General features: G+C 50.6%; 1 protein-coding gene across 1 annotated transcript in view; it reads left to right on the plus strand.

The window, feature by feature from the left end:
- The first annotated feature begins 17,583 nt into the window (after positions 1–17,583).
- LOC144792073 (uncharacterized) overlaps positions 17,584–23,164 on the plus strand; it is a 40,612-nt gene continuing 35,031 nt past the window's right edge. The window contains exons 1-2 of the mRNA XM_078666921.1: positions 17,584–17,989; positions 18,349–19,292. Of these exons, the coding sequence (XP_078523047.1) occupies positions 17,905–17,989; positions 18,349–19,292 (1,029 nt within the window). The 5' untranslated portion in view covers positions 17,584–17,904. The remainder of the gene's footprint in view (positions 17,990–18,348; positions 19,293–23,164) is intronic.

The raw sequence follows: 23,164 nt of genomic DNA on the forward strand, positions 1-23,164 counted from the left end.
TACCGTGGTTTGCCATGGCAAGTGACGGTATATTTAAACCTGGAAGGTGTATAGGAATGCCAGTACGGACGTAAAAGTTAGGCAGAGGAACATCATGAATGAACCCCTAAGGAATAGATGTTCAAGCATAATAAATGAGTTCTTGAAGAAATCAATAATCCAAGCAAGGGGAAGTCCTAAAGGCTTAAGAGTCTGGTTTCAAAGAACTCGTTGTGATGTGGATGGACGCATTTAGGTGACCATGTCTGTATTTGGTTAGCATGGATAATGCCTAAATAAGAGTCGGATTTTTATGCCTAAATAAGGGCAATGTGACTTGTGCCTATATAAGGGCATAAACCGGGAAACCTATATACCGTGTCTGGAGTTTTTTACTGTGCAAAAAAAGCATTTAAGTGGACATACATTTCCTCAGATAAAGAACTTTTTCAGGAAGGCTGTAATTTTTAGAACGCCATTTTCATTATCTAAAAATTGTAATGACAATAAAGCTGGGCGACATTGGTGTAGTCCGGACTGTTTTAAAATAGGTACCAACAACAGCCGCCTAACAGTAGAGTAAAATTTACAAAACAAAATAACATGAATCATAGTTTGGGGGAAATATTGTCACAGGGACGATGCTGGAGGTCTCGGCGACCAATCATGAGTAACAGGAAAACTGACTAATCTATGAAAGAGCCCCAGCCTAAAATGGGTTAATAAAAATCTATCATAAGCTCCGTGAACAAAAAATTAAATAGGGCTGAATGTTAAAAGTAGTTAAAATCAGTTGATTATGCAGGACTGTAGACTTTACAATCTCAGAAGTCATTCTCAGGGTGTCCAGCAGCATAAGACCCTCCTTCCTCAAATCCTTTCTAGTTACTGCCATGATGGTAAGAGGATTTAAAAAATTGACTGGTTTTCCGAGATCCTTAAAAAATTTGCAAACATGTCTCAGCCAGGGAATCCTCATTACTCCTTCCAGTTTCAATATGTCTAAGAGGATATCTCTATTCAGTGTAGTTTCCTCTTTCGTCAATAGTCTGTGCCACAATAGCACAGGCTCAAGTCTAATTAAGTCAGAAATATACGGAAGACCTAACTCTGCATGGCAAATACATCCTGAAGTGACGCTTGGGATGGCTAAGATGTATTTTAAAAAGTAGTTTTCAACCGTCTGGACAGAGGTTGGGTCAGCAACCCCCCACACCCCGCTCCCATAAAGGGCTGCGGAAACACACGTTGCCTCTATATTTTTATTAGTTCCTTGGGAGGTCTTTTACCCAATTTTTTAGCAAAGCCAGTGAGGGCAGATGTAGTGCGCAAAAAAGCCAGTTTTGTTGCTGTTACAGCTTGTAGCAAGGAATTGTTCTGTGAAAAGAGTATACCCAAATACCAAAAAATGTTAGTGGCCTCAACCTTTTGTCCTGCAATGAAGATATCTCTATTTATATCAAAACTTCTGCCACAGCGCATAATGAAAGTTTTTGAAGAGTTTACCCTTAATCCCAGATCTTTCATGAAAAGGGTAAAACTGTCAGCTTACGCGCTGTAGGCCCACCTGAGTGCGTGACATCAGCACGGCATCATCCGCATACAAGAGGGCTGGGATTGGACGTCCAGCTACATGAGGAAAATCTAAATTATCTTTGCACAAGGCTTCCTCAAGCCCATTGATATACAAATTAAAAAGGAATGGAGCCAGGACACAACCCTGTCTGACTCCACTCCTAATCGGGAATGCAGCCGAGCGTTCGCCCTTCAGGCCATAGCGAACACGAGCCTTAGCGTCACAATAAAAACGCTTAAGAAAATAAATAATATTCACATCAACCCCAAAATCTCCTAGCAATTTGCATAGTTTAGAGTGGAACACGCAGTCAAAAGCGGCCGAGAGGTCCACAAAGGCTAAAAACAGGTTTTCTCTCTTGGCCCTCGTGTATTTCCCCACCAACAATAAAAGGTTTAAACCCTGTTCTACTGTCTCCAGACCAGCCCGATAGCCATATTGCAAATCGGATAAAATAGAGTTTTCATTGGCCCAGTCCAGGAGGCGTTCCAATATGACCCGGCCAGCTACCTTCGTAATGGAATCCAACAAGGAAATCGGTCTGTAACATCCTGGGTCATGCCTATCCCCCTTTTTGAAGATAGGCACAATGGTAGACTCTACACAAGTGGGTAGAAAACCAGTGTTACAACTTGCATTAAGCACCTGCACAAGAAGAGGCCCCATAGAGGTATGATTGACTTAAATATATTTATAGGGACTCCACCTGGGCCAGGAGCCTTACCGCCCTGGCTGGCATGTAAGGCCCTCTCGACTTCCTCCAAGGTAAACAATAGATCCTTGGAATCGGGAGGGTAGCTTATTTCACGGGCATCAACTGGAGGTTCAACCCCTTCACATACCTGGGCAAAATGTTTATTCCATTGATTCTCCGGAATGGCTATCTCGATTGTAGGGCCATTTTCTTTAGATAAGAATGGGGTTCTAATTACCTTCCAAAAGCCTGGGCTATCGTTGGCTACTGAGGCTAAATGCAGAGCCTCCCAAGCCTCCTTCCTTATCGTGTTTTTCCTGTCTCTAACCGCCTGTTTATATGTAGTCCTAGCACTCCTAACATCTAAGATACTTCTTGGTTTTGTATGCAGTTCTTTTTTTAAGAGTGTGTAGGCTTGTGTACAACTTGAGTCAAATCACCCACTTTGAGCTCTATTACTTTTGTGTTGCCTAATAAAGGACTCCCGTATTACATTTGTTATTGTTAAAAATGAGGCTAATAGAGTAGCAGGGGTGGTGTCTTCACTCAGGCATATCGCTAATTCTGAATTACATTTGCAGATTACTGATTTAAGCATCACTGTTTGATCTACCATAGCCCATCGTAGGGAGTAACCATTTGTACTACCAAGTGATAAGTTCTCTGATAGTCGATCACTATTATTGGTCCCTAAGATTTTCTTCGATGGCAATGCATCAGTTAGGCAGAGAGGAAAATGATCGCTTAATGAATTATCAGAGACATAAAAAGAACGGAGGCTATATGCATGATTGCTAGTAACTAAAACATAATCAATGGTAGAACGACAACAACTACCGCTAAATGTAGGGGGCATCGGGGGCTGGTGATGAACACAATTCATTAGCAAAGCCAAGGTCAAGACTGTTAATTAGTTCATTTAACTGTTCACCCAAAGCAGTATGACTAAAGTGTGAGGAACATGCACCCTCTTCCCACAATGCTCCACATAAATTATCTTCTGCATTTTCACATAGGGTACAATTAAAATCCCCCACCAAGAGAAGCATTATGTCTCTCCTTTTACTTTTGCCTAGGCGGATCAGTGATTGGAAGATATTCTTCATAACGCTACACACTGATCCTGGTGGGATATTGTTATAAAAGTTGACCAAGGCTATAGAGAACATTGAGTCCAAGTCCAACACAAGTAGATGGTGGTAATCATCAATGGCAAATTCAGTTATCCTTTTTAGGTTCATGCTATGGGAAAGATACACACACAAACCCCCCTTTACCTCTCGCACTCCGAGATTCAACTGCTGGGATCTGATATGTCCTATACCCATTTAGATGGACCGCTTCCTTGGTCCAGGTCTCCTGGAAGCAAAGGACCTCAAATTGTAGGATAAAATCCCACCATAATGGGTTATTTAATTTCGAACGTATTCCAGCAGTGTTCCATGAGACAATATGGCAGGATGGAGGTTGAACAATAGTCGAACAGGTATAGGGGGGAATTACGCCCTCTAATAGGGCCGTGTTAACATGTGCTAGTTGAGAAAAATCATTAGAAACTACCTGAACTCCAGTTAAAATCTCATTACGGGGGTCGCTAAATCCTTCATCCCTCTCACTTCCGTGTTCCCCCACGATATTTTTGTAACAACTGTGTAACGAGTGCTCAAGTACAAGGCCTTAAGACTCGCCCTGGGTATCCGTCTTAGGGCTCTGTTCCCATAAGTAAAGGGTCCCGCAGTGCATTTAGCAGTAGAACATGCTTTCTCCCCGGGGATAAACTCCGTTTATTGTCGGTATTATACCAGCCCGTATCACAGGTTGATTTTACACAAGACTCAGAATGGAGTCAATCGTTATCTTCCAGACCACTCAAAGCCTCGAAACGATTATATGTTGGTGTGTAATATCTTAACTGCCTGGTTCCCGGGTAATTTTCTACTAAACGCTGGGGACCTAAATTCATTACAGGTTCCAAGGGGCGATAAACGTATCCTAAAGGTAGTATATTTATATCATTGGGGTTAACAGGCCCATTGAAGCCCCTCTCGATAATAGTACGTACCAGATGTGGAGCCCTGAAAGTTAAAACAATACAGTCTCCACTTAAAGACCTGGGGGGTGTACCAACCCCCCCAATCCTTCGAACCACTTTAAAGTCAGAAAAAAGGCAAGTTTTCAGACCAGTCCTGGTGGTGGTAAGGAAATAAAGTGACTTATTCCTTAGCGTTGACCAGTGTTCAAATACATTGGGTGCTAGTGATGGAACGTTTGCCAAGACAACCGTGGACGGTGTGGCTTCTGGGGGTAAATTTAGATTTTGTAATGGATTGTAGAGATTCTCTCTATGGTCCTGAATATTGGTACAATTTGCAGCTATATCATCCTTCCGTCCCTCCTGAATTTACTCCGCTAACTATGCAAGCAGGGTTATTAGATTTTGGTATAGTGCTGACCTCCTTACGCTTCGATTGCCCAGCAGTAACAGGGTTGGGAGGCCGACCCACAACGTGATCTTTCACTTTACAAGGTGGAGAGCGGGCTATTGAATTAGGAGTAGCTGTCTGTACTAAATGACGTGTACTGTGCACCAGCTCCTCCACTTTCACCAGTCGGACTTCTATATTAGTAATTTTTAGACGAATGGGTTCTAAGAGAGTCATCATCAATGTCTCAAGTCTACCCCTGAAGTTCTCGTCCTCCACTACATCCTTAGGCTTGCCGGTTTCATCCTGCTTGGTGGCACTTGCTAGTTGCCCCGTTGTTTCATATGCACTCACAGCCCGTTTCCCTTTCCTCCCCAGTGGTTTTGTAGCGGCTTTACGCTGCTTTGTAGTATTTTTACCCTTTCCTTTAACAATGTTGGGTGGGGATTCAACATTATGTATGTGCTTACGTTTACATTTAGCCTTTTGCCTTCTAGTAGTAACATGTGGCCCAGTAGTGCTGTGTCCGGAGGATGTGAAAGAAACACTATTCGTAGGTGAGTCTAACAGCTTGTACCGGGGTACTGATTGATGAGGAAGGAATCTCAATATTTGCTTCCCTACTTGATACCGTAAGTGTAGGGGTCAAGGAGAGTCTACTCTGACGAAGCGTGGGTTCGAGGAACAAACAAGGGTTGTATGACACTATAACGCGGGCTATTACCACGCTGTGTTTACAACGCAAGTCGTTACAACGACTTGCGCTGTAAGCGCTGGATACTGGAATAGTTTAATTTTCTATTCAAACTCCAGCCCCGTTACAATTGGGAAGGTGTTGGAATAGAAAATGAAACTATTCCTTGTCCAACAGCGCCCGCCAGCGCAAGTCGTTGAAATGACTTGCGTCGTAAAAGCAGCGTAGTAATGGTAGCGCGTGGTTATGCCCGCGTTGTAAAGGCTGTTCCCCACAAACAACTAGCCAAGTCAAGAAATGTACGGCTAGGATTGAATAAAAAGACAAGCCTCGAGTTCTCCGCCTTTCATCATTTCACAATGCAGAGAGGCAGAGTCAGCAGTGGGGAAGGAGGTAAATGAGAGGCATTTCAGGTCATGCCATCCCTGCCACCCCGTGACAACAGCTGCTTCGCACATCTGTGCCAGACAGGACGTCCCGGGCAGGTGGGAGGCCGACTGGAAGGGAGCAGCACGGAACTGATGCTGCAGGCCGATAAACAGAGGAGTGCGCCTCCCTCTGGCCTTTATTGACTCTTCACGCGCATGGGCATACTGTTTCTAATCTAAGGATAGAAGAAAAATAAATAAACACCACACGGGAGACTGTTTATTCAGCTTTATTTCGACAGGCCCGGCTGGAGCTATTGCCTTTTTATAATATGTGGGTGTGATGTAAGGTGCTCTGACACCCTGTACTGGGATTAGGCAGTGCTAAAAATAAGGGGGCAGATTTATGAAGGCCTTGCGCCACCGATGCGTCACTTTTAAAATGGGAAAAAGTGACGCACCGGTGGCGCAAGGGCTTCATGAATAAGGCCCAAGGAACTTAACAAACATAAATTAGTAAGCGCTATTGACCTTGTTATTCGTGTAATAACTCCTACATCTGACATTCTTACAGTGCCTGCATTTATCTGATATACAACGATGGAACAGTCACAAATCCTCCTCCAAATCCTAGTTTCCCCAAAGTACTTGTGAAGTAATCAGCGGTGTGCCTTGGTTTCCTTCCAGTGCGTCGACATCTAGGTGTTAGGGTTCAGAGAGCTCCCAGCAAGTACAATACTCCAACAAAAGGGGGTGTCGATGGACCTTTAAATCAGGCCTTTGTTTTGTGCCCAGCTGCAAGTGAAAATAAGAACGCCCCCCGACAGCCTGCAGGTCACTTTTCCGAAAGGCAGCAGACAGCACGTGGTCACTGCTGAATAGATTTTAGTGACATTGGTTTACACCACAATAAATTCATGTAGCCACTTCATAAATACTTGCTGGATCCGGCAGCATTTTCCTCAGTCCTTGTACTGTGCCGAACAAAACATTGCTTACCCAGTGGCATAGCTAGGGGAGGGGGGGGTAGGGTGGGCTGCCCCGGTCGGCACTGTTTTTGGGGGCAGTGGAGGTGAGCAAGTCGTGTCTGCTGACTACCACCATCCAACCGAGAACAAGTTGTCCATCATCCGCCAGACTCCACCCCCCCGGAAAAATATTCATCAGTTGCCCGCCACCCGCCCCCAGAACAAATCCTCTGTCGGTCCTACCTGCACCGGGCGGCGGTAGTTCTAGCTATGACACTGTGCTTACCTTCATGATATTTATTTCAAGCACTCTGGGCTTATTTACAAGCCCCTTGCCCCACCGCTGCATCACTTTTTTCTGACGCAGCGGTGGTGCAATCAGTCGGGCACACTGCACCATATCTACAAACTGAGCTAGGTCTAATGTATGCAGGGGGGGCGTTCCCACACATAAACCGTTGTGGAACTAACGCAGTGAAATCTACAATATTTCACTGCTTCACTCTACACCTACACTGTGTTAAAATAACTACTCCTGCTCAGAGCAGGCGTGAGGAATGACGCAGGGCTTTTTGAATCGGACTCACCCATCCGTTGTGGCGCATTGCTGGAGTTTCATGAGCAACTCCAGCAATGCGTCACTTTTGTGCCAACAAATGCGTCAGAATTTTGGACTAATCTGTTAATCCTTGCGTCATGGAGCACTGTATTGTAAATACAGCGCATCCATGGTGGTGCCAGGACATTCGGCCCTGGAACAAGGAAACTGACGCATCTATGCAGATGCGTCAGTTCCTCGTAAATAATATTAAATGATCAGCAAACGTTTTGGACAAAGGTCAATGAGTTTAATGGCCAAAATAGCGGCACACTTGTCGGTATGATTCCGGAAGCTCGGTGGGCCACTAATTTGACAGACTTATATAGGGGCCCTTCTGATTCAGATGGCCCTGAGAAAGTTTTTGGGCAAACTCTTCCAGTTATATGGTTCTCGGTAAAGGAAGTGAAGGCTGTTACCGAGAGAGTATAACTCTCCCGAGCCACTGGCCCCGATAACATCTCAGCAGTAATATTTAAAACAAATAGTGTCTGGTGGGCCCGATCTATTCCTCCTTGTTCAGTTGGATTGCTAAGTCTGGTCTTTACCCTTTTTCCTGGAAAGGGGCTAAAGTGAAACCGATTTTTTTTTAAAGGAAGTGGTTCAGACCCTACTCGCTATAGGCTTATTACCCCTTTGGATATTTCAGTAAAGATCTTTTCCAAGATTATCCTAGCTAAACTCGAAGACTGGGCCATTGAAACTAAGAGAATCCCATTAAAAGGGGGGGGGGGTTGTGAGGGTCATTCCACCATAACCACTGTTTTGCTCTATGGGCCATTATTCGAAAGCCTCTGGAGAAAAATCAAAGGCTATGCTATTGCTTTGTAGATTTGATTACAAGAATGGAGGCTACATTATGCAAAACACTTTTAATGCAGTCTCCAAGCAGCCGCATACATCACAAAATAAAGATTCCTGAATATTGGTAACATATAATAGGCATGAGCCAGCAATAATCTGCCTCTTTTAAATGCGGATCCGAGCAGAAAAGTTGAGCTTTTATTACTTGACTAACATTTGTCTCTATTATCTTTACCAACTTTGAGGTTTTATTGTCGATGTGTGGTGCTTACCTCACCCACTAACCCCTGCCTCCAAACCGATCTCCAATTTTCGGAGATTCCCTCCAAAAAACTCCCCCTAACTCTGGAGCTTTCCCACCCCCTTACCCCCCTTGCAACCCTTCTCACTGCGCTTTATACCATGTTCATTATTGCCGTAGCCCCCTCATTTAAATTACCTGTCTAACTCCTCGCTCACTCCTCATAACATCGCGCGTTAACATCAGGCTAATCTTTACCTCAAAATATTTGTACAATAGCCTATCGAGGTAAACCCTACCTCAAATAACCCTCACTCCAAACAGGAAGCCCTCTTTCTTCAAACGTTTACACGGACCCCTTCTCCTTTAAAGGCATTAGAGGAATGACCTTCGGCAAGTGGCACACTTTGTCCCCGCGTTGCCAGGGGCCATTCTTCATGGCTTCCCTTCCTCCAGCTGATCTTCAAACACGATCAAGCTTGAGGCACCGTATCCCTATGGAGACCATTGAATCAATGGGGTAACCCAACAAAAGTCAAAGGACCTGGGTATCAATTGATAAGGAAAACACGGTGGTCCTTCACATTACTTAATCTTCAATTAATGCATAAATAGTACTTTTCACAGTGGTTTTCAATCCTAAAGAGAAAGGAAGAGAGACAACACAACACTCAAAAAAGCCAGATACATAAACCAATTGGTAGAAGGTTAAACCAATTTTATGAAAAATCAATTTTCAGAAATTCATATACAAACAATTTATTTACAACACATCATTATTTTGAAAACATTATTTAAAAAAAAAACTTTTCAATTAGGCACAATTTGAAAAGCACTGCTAGATGCAGCAGGAAGGGTGAAAAGGTACGTGCTCAAGTGAGTGAAAAAGATAGGAGAAATCAAGACAAATTTATAAGCGAAATTATTATAATTTTAGTTCAGATGAACAACAAGGGAGCCTGCCCACAATACAATTCAAAACAAGAGGGCGGGAAGGGACACAAGGGTGCAGGCCCCTAAAGCACAGTAAGAACAGGGGGGTGGGCATTGACGTTTCGACCCTGGTGCAATTTGAGGGAAGATTAACACCTCTGCACCACTTGTGATGGAGACCGGCATCAGCTGTTCTTAGGGACATGCGAGCGCCAGTTGCTCATTTCCCGATTTAAACCAGCCGTTGCCGATCTCAATCCGGTTCCGCACGTACCCCAATTACTATTTTGCATAAAAAATCCAAAAAAGGGAGAGACACACAACGCTTAATCCTCCTAACCCTACGCAGGCTGTAATAAAGACATCAGTCTGAACCCTATAAGAGCTTAAATCACTTGGTTTAACCCCTTCGATGCTCATGACGGTGTGGAAAAGTAAATTTTGCCATGTTATATGTGCCTACGTGTTCCCCATCTTATGTTATATGTGTATGATCAATATGCATGTATTCCCCTCTGATCGATTAAAGACGCAATTACAGTTGTGTCCATCTCTAGTATGCCAGTTTCCAGTCCTCGTGAATACAACGAATATTAGGCCTATGTAAAGCTACGTTGCCACGTTTTACAGTGTGCACGTTAATTCATTGAATTATCCCCGTTTCTAGGCCTCAAAAGGGCCCGGACTCAGATTCAGCTCCTGTCTCCTGAACACTCTCCGAGGAGCGATACAGCCTCCACCTATATCCCTGACCCTTAACTTACTTCCTGCCTCGCAGTGCCCGGCTCGGCCTGGCTCTGCCTCCCAGTCTGCCAAGAGTATGTTATGATTCTAGTTATCAGTTCAGCCCTCCTTCTCTGCATTCCTAAGTTACTGAATCGCATCAATAGTTCCCGTCATGGTCTAGTCTTTATGTCTCCATGCAAGAGAAATACTGTATTAATATTCATAGAATATTCCTCGCACACACAATACATATAGAATTATGCACGCACCAGTCTTAGGGGTCGATTAGGATGGCGGACGGAAACGTGTACCGTCCGCCGCGGAAGGTGGCAAGCTACTCCGGACCTGTCCGCGGAAAATCCGCAACAGCAATTAGGATAAAACATACAAAAAACGCCGACCGCGGCGTACGGAGCACTCCAATCCCCGTCCGCGGCGGTCGGAGTACACCTGAGTCCGCGGCAGGCGGACGGAACAGTAAAAACACCGACCGCCGCGTACGCACATGACCGCGAATACATCCACCACCCCCGCTATACCTGCGCAATGTCCGTGTCCGCAATTAGGATAACTCCGCAAGTACCCCGGTAGTCACCGCCATCCACGTCCGCAGCGGAACCAATGCACCGAGAATCCGTGCACCACAGCGGAACGACAACACAAACAACATCCCTACTGTCAAACCAATGCCATACATTGGCACGGAAGTTTATCACCAAACACACGAAAAAAAACGCCCACCCACCGAAAATATCCAAACCAATCACAACACACAATGATCCACCGCCAAGCACCACACAATCCACACCTGCCAACACTCCCACCTAGCACCTGACTGCCAATAACCATTCAGACACGGTCTAGACACACACCATAAAAGAACTCCCACCCACTCCACAACTCCTCTGCATCACAGCATAGCTGCTAGCAGGACACACCACTGAACTGAGCCCAAAGAGAAATAGCATTCACACAACCCACACCCAAACACACCCACCACACAAACACCCACCACACCATTCTTACACACCACACACCTGCACCACCCCATCCACGCAAACCCACACCCCGAGCACCACACACCATGGCACCAAAAAAAAACCCCAAATTCACTGACACCGAGTTGAAGGTTATGGTCGATGAGATCATCCGTGTGGAACCCCACTTATTCGGGGCCCTAGTGCAGCAGACCAGCATAGCCAGGAGAAACAGCATGTGGGACCGGATAGTCACCAGGGTGAATGCCTCCGGGAGCGTCCCGAGGACGAAGCAGGACATCCAGAGGCGGTGGCACGATCTAAAGACCCGAGTCAAAGCCATACGAGCCAAGAACTATCTCCGGGCTAATCATACAGGCGGTGGAACCCCTCCGGAGCCCTTACCCTACACCGAGTGGGAGGAGAAGGTGATGACCATCATCCACCCTGAGAGCCTTGATGGACTTCCTGAGGGAGAAGAGGCTGGTAAGTACAAACCAAGCACCACGAGCACTACTACATGGTGTGCCTCACACAACTGTGAAGACACATCTCCCAGAGCCCAACCCATGCATGCAGTCCACATACTCACCAACGTCGAAATCACTCCAACAGGCCCCCATGTCCATAGGGATGGCGGTGGCGGTGGGTGGTGGTGGGTGTGAGGGGATGGAACTACAACTCCCAACAGGCCCCCATGTCCATAGGGATGGCGGTGGCGGTGGTGGTGGGTGGTGGTGGGTGTGAGGGGATGGAACTACAACTCCCAACAGGCCCCCATGTCCATAGGGATGGCGGTGGCGGTGGTGGTGGGTGTGAGGGGATGGAACTACAACTCCCAACAGGCCCCCATGTCCATAGGGATGGCGGTGGCGGTGGTGGTGGGTGGTGGTGGGTGTGAGGGGATGGAACTACAACTCCCAACAGGCCCCCATGTCCATAGGGATGGCGGTGGTGGTGGGTGTGAGGGGATGGAACCACAACTCCCAACAGGCCCCCATGTCCATAGGGATGGCGGTGGCGGTGGGTGGTGGTGGGTGTGAGGGGATGGAACTACAACTCCCAACAGGCCCCCATGTCCATAGGGATGGCGGTGGCGGTGGTGGTGGGTGTGAGGGGATGGAACCACAACTCCCAACAGGCCCCCATGTCCATAGGGATGGCGGTGGTGGTGGGTGTGAGGGGATGGAACCACAACTCCCAACAGGCCCCCATGTCCATAGGGATGGCGGTGGCGGTGGTGGTGGGTGGTGGTGGGTGTGAGGGGATGGAACTACAACTCCCAACAGGCCCCCATGTCCATAGGGATGGCGGTGGCGGTGGTGGTGGGTGTGAGGGGATGGAACCACAACTCCCAACAGGCCCCCATGTCCATAGGGATGGCGGTGGTGGTGGGTGTGAGGGGATGGAACCACAACTCCCAACAGGCCCCCATGTCCATAGGGATGGCGGTGGCGGTGGTGGTGGGTGGTGGTGGGTGTGAGGGGATGGAACTACAACTCCCAACAGGCCCCCATGTCCATAGGGATGGCGGTGGCGGTGGTGGTGGGTGGTGGTGGGTGTGAGGGGATGGAACTACAACTCCCAACAGGCCCCCATGTCCATAGGGATGGCGGTGGCGGTGGTGGTGGGTGGTGGTGGGTGTGAGGGGATGGAACTACAACTCCCAACAGGCCCCCATGTCCATAGGGATGGCGGTGGTGGTGGGTGGGGTGAGTACCAGTGCAGACAGAATCGGCCAAAAAAGTGAAAACAACCTGTCAAGTCCACATTACTCATCATCACATTTTGGTTTTGCAGGTCATCCTCATCTGACAGCTGGAAGCAACACCCGCCCTCCAGACTCGCCAATCACAGACGTCTCAGGGGACGATTGGCCAGCCACCTCCGGGGCAGAGGATGATCCCGGCACAAGCAGCCAGCCAGGGCCATCTGGCTCCCAGGTCACCCCTGCACCAACAACTACGGCCTCTGCCATTGTGACAACACCGGCCACTGTGACCTGCACAGCCACCACCAGCACCACCTCCACCACCACCACCACTGCTACCACCACTCCTGCCACCCTGCCCAACCCAACGGCCAACGCCGTGCCAGCGCCATCCCAGCCACGCAGGGAGAGTGTGAGGCAAGGCAGAGATGCAAGGCCAGATCCGGCAGGCAGGAGCATACGTCAAAGAACACGGGAGGATACCAACACACCCAATCCAGTGCAACAGTCATTGGAGGCACTGGGCAGGGTGGAGGTGAGCTACCAACGTGGTCAGGCACAGGCAGACCGGGCCCACCAGGACTTTGTAGATAACACTGCAATGTTGGGGGCCATTGAGAGGCGGCTTGGCCAACTAGTGGACATCTTCACCAGGACAATCAGGCCACAAACACCGCCACCGCCACCGCCACCGCCACCGCCACCGCCACCGCCACCTGCGGCGGATGTGGTACCCGATGCCCCTGCGCAACCAGATGACACCGTACCGGCAGTAAGACGGAGGGGCCGACCGAGGCTGGAAGTGGGCGACAGCAGTGTGGAAGCACCTGCCACACGCTCCAAGAGGAACAGAAAATGACTGTCCCAGTACCTGCGCATGCCATTCACCCTGCCAACTATCCGGTCCCACCTGCCACAGGCCTGCTGTACTAGGCAGACACCACCCTATGTGGTGTCCGCACGGACATTTCATCTGCCATAACCTTCAACTCTCACTCCCCCACCCCTTCACTCATTTGTAAATATGCACCTACACCCATGCACATTTTGTAAATAAAAGCCACTTACTCACTCAATCATGTGTTGTCTCCATGTTTATTCACATGAATGCATCAGAAACAGATGTTACTAGGTACAGGTATCCAACTGGTACAGAATCATGGCGCTGCGGGAGTGACCTAGGGAAAATAGAAACCGCAAAGACACGTCAGGAAACAAGATCACACACATCAGAACACACTGCAGTGCAACATTTAACTACCCACACGCATCACAACAGTAATGGATGAGACGACACACATCATGGAGACGTGCATTGGCCACAATTTAGCACACACACACACATGCATGCATCACATAGCAGAACACAGAGATGAAGCACACCACTATGCCACAACACCAGCACACATTCACAGGGCATACCCAAGCAGCACAAGAGGAGCACACTCACAATCAAGGGAAGTAGCGATCAATGATCTGGCGCCTCTGGTCCACACCTTCCTCCTCACCACTATCCTCATCAGTTGACATGGCTGGGTCGGGAGGGCGAGGAACTTGCAGTTCATCAGGGTCCAAGAGCAGTTCAATGTTATAGCGCACAGCCAGGTTGTGAAGCATGCAGCACGCTATCACGATCTTGCATACTTTGCCTGGTGAGTAAGGCAGGGCCCCTCCAGTCTTATCCAGGCACCGAAACCTTGACTTGAGCAGGCCAAATGTCCGTTCTACCACTCGACGTGTCCTACCATGGGCATCATTGTATCTCATTTCTCCTGGTGTAGTGGGATTGCGTAAGGGACTGAGCAGCCAAGGCCTGTTTGGGTAAGCCGAGTCGCCTGTGTTGGTGGAAGAGAGAGAGAGAGAAACATCACAACCTGCATTGTGGGGCACACCATGCCACACAGATATCACTCCTGTCACCACAGCATACTCACCAACAAGCCACGCTTGTGCTGGACGAAGATTAGCCATCAGTTGGGGGACCATGCTGCTCCGCATGATGTGGGCGTCATGTGCAGAGCCAGGGAATCTTGCACACACATGTGAGATGATGTTGTCGGCCTGGCACACCACCTGCACGTTCAGGGAATGGAAGTGTTTCCGATTCCTATACACCTGCTCACGTGCCCGTGGTGCAATGATCGCGATATGCGTGCCATCAATGGAACCCACAACGTGTGGTATACGACCCAGGGCATAGAAGCCAGCTTTGACCGCTGGCAAGTCCGCCGCCTGAGGGAAATGTATATAGTCATGCTTGTACAGCATCATGGCTGTCAGTACATCCCGGAGTACCGTGCTGAACATGGCCTGTGACATTCCCCCGGCATCTCCAACTGTGTACTGGAATGTGCCTGTTGCGAAGAAATGGAGTGCCGCCATCACCTTTTGCGTGGGTGTCATGGAACCTGGATAGGTTCTTCGCGGCTGCAGATGAGGAGACAATAGGGTCACAAGTTGCAACAATCGACGGCGATCCAGCCTGAATTTCCGGATCACCTCCTCGTCCACCATATCCTCCAGCACAGTGTATGGGCGAAGGACATTTGGAGCCCTCCTGTGTGGGAGTAGATGGAATGGAAGTCAATTAACATACAACGCACGTGTGTGCACCTCAATCACATGTCAACGCCCTCTACCAACATGTAGTATCCAGTGTATGCTTGTCATATGTGTGACTCCTCTGATTGTCAGGACAACATGGACCGACGTAGCTACAATGTGCATCCACTAGCAACATGATGTTTAGCAACATGTGCAATGCACAGTGTCTCACCTCAACATCACTGCCAACCAGACATGTGACATGACCCACATGTGTAGGCCCAACATCACATGCACACATGCAAGTACATGCACACATACTAAATTAAACACCCCCCCACCCCCCCATATCATGATGCCCCAATGGCAACACCAGGAATGGTGGGCATACGGACATCACATGCATGGGGACACAATAGGCAACACACATGTACAGTACACAACAGAACCCCCACCATAGTCATCATCTGACACATACCACTCACTCACAACTGATTCACAGGTGCCCATTCATACGGGATCTACTGTGTACATGTGAGGTACGACTGAATTGTGTAGGGTACTACCCGATGTGGACATGCACACGTGATGGACACTTGTGGCTCACCGATGGCCATGGTATGGACACACATGGGATGGAGCATGACATGTGTAGCCACGCAATCACGCACACAACCGTGAGCAGGCAGCTGCAGACAATGGTACAAGGTGCATCATCGGCTAAGATGCTAACATTGATCACGCCATGGCGGTGCACTGCATCCGCTGTTTACGTCTGGGCATACGCGGGCCGCCTTCGACATTCACACTGTCTGCACGTGCACAGACCGTCACGCCCACACACCGGCAAGTGCATGTGTAAGGTTCCGGGACGGATGGTCGATTTGCAACAATGTTGTATCACTGGCGCCTCCATGGCGGTGCACGTACACAGCGGGGGAGGTGCAGGCCTATACACCCTGTAGATGTACTCAATGGACATGCCAGTTCATGACCCCCCTTACAGTCACCTTGCATCATCCACCGTACACCGGCCGGAGCGGCCGGCCCATGAACAACCGCCGTGCCAGGCCCTGCCCAGGACCGCCGTGCCGGCCATGGCAACAACCGCCATTGCACGGCCCTTCCACTACCGCCGTGCCAGGCCCTGCCCAGGACCGCCGTGCCGGCCATGGCAACAACCGCCATTGCACGGCCCTTCCACTACCGCCGTGCCAGGCCCTGCCCAGGACCGCCGTGCCGGCCATGGCAACAACCGCCATTGCACGGCCCTTCCACTACCGCCGTGCCAGGCCCTGCCCAGGACCGCCGTGCCGGCCATGGCAACAACCGCCATTGCACGGCCCTTCCACTACCGCCGTGCCAGGCCCTGCCCAGGACCGCCGTGCCGGCCATGGCAACATCCGCCATTGCACGGCCCTTCCACTACCGCCGTGCCAGGCCCTGCCCAGGACCGCCGTGCCGGCCATGGCAACAACCGCCATTGCACGGCCCTTCCACTACCGCCGTTCCCTGGCGGTCCGTGCAATGGCGGTTGTTGCCATGGCCGGCACGGCGGTCCTGGGCAGGGCCTGGCACGGCGGTTGTTCATGGGCCGGCCGCTCCGGCCGGTGTACGGTGGATGATGCAAGGTGACTGTAAGGGGGGTCATGAACTGGCATGTCCATTGAGTACATCTACAGGGTGTATAGGCCTGCACCTCCCCCGCTGTGTACGTGCACCGCCATGGAGGCGCCAGTGATACAACATTGTTGCAACTGAAGCTTCCTTCCGTGAGGCTTGCACGTGCGGTTGCCGATGTGTGCCCGTGACGGTCCCTGCACATGCAGCCAATGGGAAGAGGGACGCTGGCCGCATACGGCCAATCGCAAGTAGAGGAAGCTGTGCACCGCAACAACAGGGCCAGTCATTGGGCCATTTCACGATCACGCTTCCAGGGCTGACCAATTGCTGGCGACGTATGCCACTGACACGTGCTGAGGGCCCTATATATGTGTGTTGGCCAAAATGAAACTTTCTACCCTGGGGACCATTGCTGCCTGTGACCATCACCTCGACCTGCTGCTGCTGCTGAGCTGACCACCGACTGCTGCCTGTGACCATCACCTCGACCTGCTGCTGCTGCTGAGCTGACCACCGACTGCTGCTCTAGTGCCATACTCCGTGATCTTGCCATGTCGTCAGGCAAAGAGATCCGGTCTCGACCCTTCACCGCCGCGGAGCTTGATGTCCTCGTGGACGGTGTACTCCGCAACTATGGACGCCTCTACGGCGCACCGGGACGGGTGGTAAGTGCAGTGTGGGACATGTTGGTGTGCATGAGGGGGCTGAATGATCAGGCCTATTTCTATCTTAGCTGTGTAGTGTGGGCTAGACATATGTTCCTGATTGTGCATGGCTGCTGACAGTAACGTCTTGCCCCTATGTGTGTGACAGGCCACCTGTCCACTGACTTACACCCTTTTGTCTCCCATCATGGTAGGTCAAGCTGCACCTTCGCAAGGACCTGTGGAGGAGCATAGCAAGGGAAGTACGGGCATTGGGGGTGTGCAACAGACGACATACACACTGCCACAAACGCTGGGACGACATTTCCAGGCTGAGCAAGAATGTAGCGGAAGTAACACTGGGCCTGATTCCAAGGACGCCCCGTCTGGCCCGACGCTCCATGACCCCTCTCATGCAACGTATCATTGCAGTGACGCATCCTGAACTGGCCGAACGTCTGAGTGCCGATCGACAGCAAACTAGCGGTGAGCATACTGTCTGTGTAGGAAACCTGTGAGTGCTATGCATGTATTGGTGCACAGACACACTATTGAGTTCCGTGTTGCGTATGTATGCCTGTGATGCCTTTTTGGTCCCATTGGGCGGTACTCATTTGACATCCAGGTCCGCCATGTTGACACGCCACTTGCTTAGTAGTTGAGTGTAAAAGCACATCCCCTAGTGGTCCAAGGCCCCATGGCAGAAAATGTGAGGATGACTGGTAGGGGTGGGCCATGTGCAGGATGAGGGCTCCTAAACCTTTGTCTGCTATGTGATTTGGCTATCCTGTTCCTTCTGTACGTGAGTGTGCCCATGACTCACACATCTTTTCTGTGCATTTCAGCTTTGACAGAGGACACTCAGCCACAGACGGTGGAGAGTAGCCGAGGAAATGAGTCCGGCTCAGACTTCGCACACACGCAGACTGACACGGAGGAGGCCAGCGCCGGAGAGGGGGACAGGACCGTCCCTGAGGACTCGCATGTGGAGACGCCATCGTCCTCCTCGTCGGACACTCTGGGTGAGCCTGCACTGTTGTCACAGACTGGGAGTGGGCACTCACCACCTTCTGTCGTAAGACAGCACACAGGGCCCACACTTCCGCCAACTGCACCATGTACTGTTCGTGGCCGGAGGAGTAGGGGGAGCAGAGTGGCGTTCGGTGCAGGCACCGCTGCCCCTGCCACGGTGAGCCAAAATGCACTGTGTGCTGAGGCCGTTGATCTGCTCAGACAGCTGTGTGTGGGGCAGACCAATATGACAAATGCTTTCCAGGACCATGATAGGAAGTTGGGGCAGGTGGTGGCATTCATGGAAGGGATGCATGGCGATCTTGCAGGTCTACACAGGACAGTGCAGTCATTGGCAAGCAGTGTGTCGTCTGCAATAGTACAGTCGAACGAACAGGGTGCTACTTGTGTTTCACCATCTACACCGCTGGATGTCTCAGGGGGTAGTGATTATTCTGAGCAGGACTCAAATACAGCTTATTGCACTAGAAGCAGCGTCAGACAGCACGTCAGGGCACGCAGGGCACAGACCCCATCCCCTAGATCAGCTAAATCTGTTCACGTAGACGACGTCAGATGCACTGGAGTACACACACAGGATCCACAAGTGTTGTTGGGGGACATGCCTTCCGGAGCTACACAGCCATTCAACACGAAAGGTACTCCCAAGGCAAGGGATAGTCACATGTCCATGGACTGTTCCTTGGACAAGGCCAGTCAGAAGACAAAGGCACCTACTAAGAGCAGGGAGACTCCCAAGAGCAGGCCCACAGCAGAGGTAAGGGACTCTCCCAAGGACAGTGAGAAGACTAAGGCACCTACTAAGAGCAGGGAGACTCCCAAGAGCAGGCCCACAGCAGAGGTAAGGGACTCTCCCAAGGACAGTGAGAAGACTAAGGCACCTACTAAGAGCAGGGAGACTCCCAAGAGCAGGCCCACAGCAGAGGTAAGGGACTCTCCCAAGGACAGTGAGAAGACTAAGGCACCTACTAAGAGCAGGGAGACTCCCAAGAGCAGGCCCACAGCAGAGGTAAGGGACTCTCCCAAGGACAGTGAGAAGACTAAGGCACCTACTAAGAGCAGGGAGACTCCCAAGAGCAGGCCCACAGCAGAGGTAAGGGACTCTCCCAAGGACAGGGACACACACAGACAGCAGGTGTCTGCTGGAGACAGGTGCACCACAGACGACAAGTCTGCTGGCAGGAACAGGGCGGCGAGCAGGGCACAGGCTACATCCAGAGACAACACTCCACCTAAGGATAAGGCACATCCTACGGACAAGGCATCTGGCATGGACAATGGCGCTATCAAGGACAGGCATACTTCACCCCTGGCTGCACTGAGGCTGATGTTTTCTACTAAACGTAACACTGATGTCTCCGCGGCGGAGTCCCCCCATACCTCCACTCCCATCCAGGCCAGTCAGAAGCAGAGGAGGGTGTCCCCTGTTGTTGCATCCCCCATTACACATCATTCCGAGTCCAGGCGGCAGGCACAGAGCAAACGACAAGCAGGCTCCAGCACGTCCCCCGAAACCAGATCCCCCGCAGCAGTTGCGCCACCTATGCTGGGTGGTGATTCTTTGGAGTCCCCACCACTTGGCAGTCCTGTCCTGTCCAGGGTGCACTCACACCACCCTAAGAAACGCAGACACACACCATTGACACCTGCCAACCCCGATTTGGCTCTAGGTGAGCTATCCCCAGCTCCCAGGCCCACCCTGCCTCCTGGCCCATACAGCCCTGTGGCTCATCATTTCAGTTGTCCCAGTGGCGCTGGTGCAGTTGACTCTCGTGTATCAGATGGTGGCACAGTGTCAGTTGTGCCCTCTCCTGTTGCAGATCCTGGCAGGGTATGTGGGTCTATGGCTCACGTGTCAGTTAGGAGATCTGTGGCTGTGTTGCACACTCCTGTTTCTGGTGCTGGCAGTCTGTCTGGGTCAGTGGCTCACGTGTCAGTGACTACATCTGTGGCTGTGTCTCACACTCCTGTTGCTGGTGCTGCCAGTGTGTCTGGGTCCGTGGCCCATGTGTGTGTCACTCGGGCTGTGGCTGTGTCTCACACTCCTGTTGCTGGTGCTGCCAGTGTGTCTGGGTCCGTGGCCCATGTGTGTGTCACTCGGGCTGTGGCTGTGTCTCACACTCCTGTTGCTGGTGCTGCCAGTGTGTCTGGGTCCGTGGCCCATGTGTGTGTCACTCGGGCTGTGGCTGTATCTCACACTCCTGTTGCTGGTGCTGCCAGTGTGTCTGGGTCCGTGGCCCATGTGTGTGTCACTCGGGCTGTGTCTGTGTCTCACACTCCTGTTGCTGGTGCTGCCAGTGTGTCCGAGGCAGGTAGTTCACGCAGTCCCCCTGATTCTGTGATGTGAGGTGCTGTACACTTCACTCAAATGTTAGTTCACATGGTGTGTCCATTGAGAACTGCGTGGCACTCTTGTGGTCCCTGTGACGGTTTGGTAGGGACACGTAGTTGTGCTGCCTCTGATGTACCTGTTCTGTACTGCACATTGCCCTGTTGATGCTCTGATACTGCATTCTGCCCTCTCGTTTACTGCCTCTGATGTACCTGTTCTGTACTGCACATTGCCCTGTTGATGCTCTGATACTGCATTCTGCCCTCTCGTTTACTGCCTCTGATGTACCTGTTCTGTACTGCACATTGCCCTGTTGATGCTCTGATACTGCATTCTGCCCTCTCGTTTACTGCCTCTGATGTACCTGTTCTGTACTGCACATTGCCCTGTTGATGCTCTGATACTGCATTCTGCCCCTCTCATGTGCTGCCAATGATGGACCTGTTCTGTGCAATGGACTGTTGATGCACTTAGCCCCTCTCATGTGCTGCCTCTGATGGACCTGTTCTGTGCAATGGACTGTTGATGCACTTAGCCCCTCTCATGTGCTGCCTGTGATGGACCTGTTCTGTGCAATGGACTGTTGATGCACTTAGCCCCTCTCATGTGCTGCCTGTGATGGACCTGTTCTGTGCAATGGACTGTTGATGCACTTAGCCCCTCTCATGTGCTGCCTCTGGACCTGTTCTGTGCAATGGACTGTTGATGCACTTAGCCCCTCTCATGTGCTGCCTGTGATGGACCTGTTCTGTGCAATGGACTGTTGATGCACTTAGCCCCTCTCATGTGCTGCCAATGATGTACCTGCTCTGTACAGCACAATGCCCTGTTGATGCTCTGATACTGCATTCTGCCCTCTCATGTGCTGCCAATGATGTACCTGCTCTGTACAGCACAATGCCCTGTTGATGCTCTGATACTGCATTCTGCCCTCTCGTTGACTGCCAATGATGTACCTGCTCTGTACTGCACAATGCCCTGTTGATGCTCTGATACTGTATTCTGCCCTCTCGTTGACTGCCTCTGATGTAGCTGCTCTGTACTGCACAATGCCCTGTTGATGCTCTGATACTGCATTCTGCCCTCTCGTTGACTGCCTCTGATGTAGCTGCTCTGTACTGCACAATGCCCTGTTGATGCTCTGATACTGCATTCTGCCCTCTCGTTTACTGCCTCTGATGTACCTGTTCTGTACTGCACAATGCCCTGTTGATGCTCTGATACTGCATTCTGCCCTCTCGTTGACTGCCTCTGATGTAGCTGCTCTGTACTGCACAATGCCCTGTTGATGCTCTGATACTGCATTCTGCCCTCTCGTTGACTGCCTCTGATGTAGCTGCTCTGTACTGCACAATGCCCTGTTGATGCTCTGATACTGCATTCTGCCCTCTCGTTTACTGCCTCTGATGTACCTGTTCTGTACTGCACAATGCCCTGTTGATGCTCTGATACTGCATTCTGCCCTCTCGTTGACTGCCAATGATGTACCTGCTCTGTACTGCACAATGCCCTGTTGATGCTCTGATACTGTATTCTGCCCTCTCGTTGACTGCCTCTGATGTAGCTGCTCTGTACTGCACAATGCCCTGTTGATGCTCTGATACTGCATTCTGCCCTCTCGTTGACTGCCAATGATGTAGCTGCTGTGGTGCCCACTTTGCCCATGCTCACGCATACACTGTGATTTTACCCCTATTTTGTACAATAAAGGTTGTCTATCAGGTCTCGTGGTCTGTCGTTGTCATTCCTGCTTGCGTACTACAAATGTGTATTTGTATATGCTTCTCATCAGTGGTTTCGGTAACATGACACTCCCCCTCCCTACGTCACGTCCCTTACTGGTATTCCCCTGCAGACAGCCAATGGTTTGTGCCTTACCTGCGTCGTCGTCCGTGGTGGGCCATGACTAGGACGTGGTGGATCGCGAAGAGCATCGGGAAAGCGTGTAGCGCTGGGTCCATGGTGTTGGTCAGCTTGCGGTGGGTATCTCTGCTATGTCACCTGTCTTCGCAGTGGGGATTCCGCCGTGTTCAGACAGGTTGTTTTTCCGCTGCGGTTTTATGTGTATTTTCCGCCATCTTGATTTGGAGGACGGTCTTCGACGTCAGTCCGTACGGCGTGGCCTCCGGATGTGTTCCGTCCGCCACGCTCTCGTGTGTAGTTCGGCGGCGGAGCGTGCTTTCCCGTCGCGGACGGGAATTTGACACGTTTTCCTATCCTGATATGGCGGACGGAGTATCCGCGGCAGGCGGACACGGAAAAGGCTTTTTCCGCCTACTACAGGGCCGCGGTGGCTC

This window comes from Lissotriton helveticus, chromosome 11 (assembly GCF_964261635.1).
Source record: "Lissotriton helveticus chromosome 11, aLisHel1.1, whole genome shotgun sequence".
In the NCBI taxonomy this organism is placed as follows: Eukaryota; Metazoa; Chordata; class Amphibia; order Caudata; family Salamandridae; genus Lissotriton; species Lissotriton helveticus.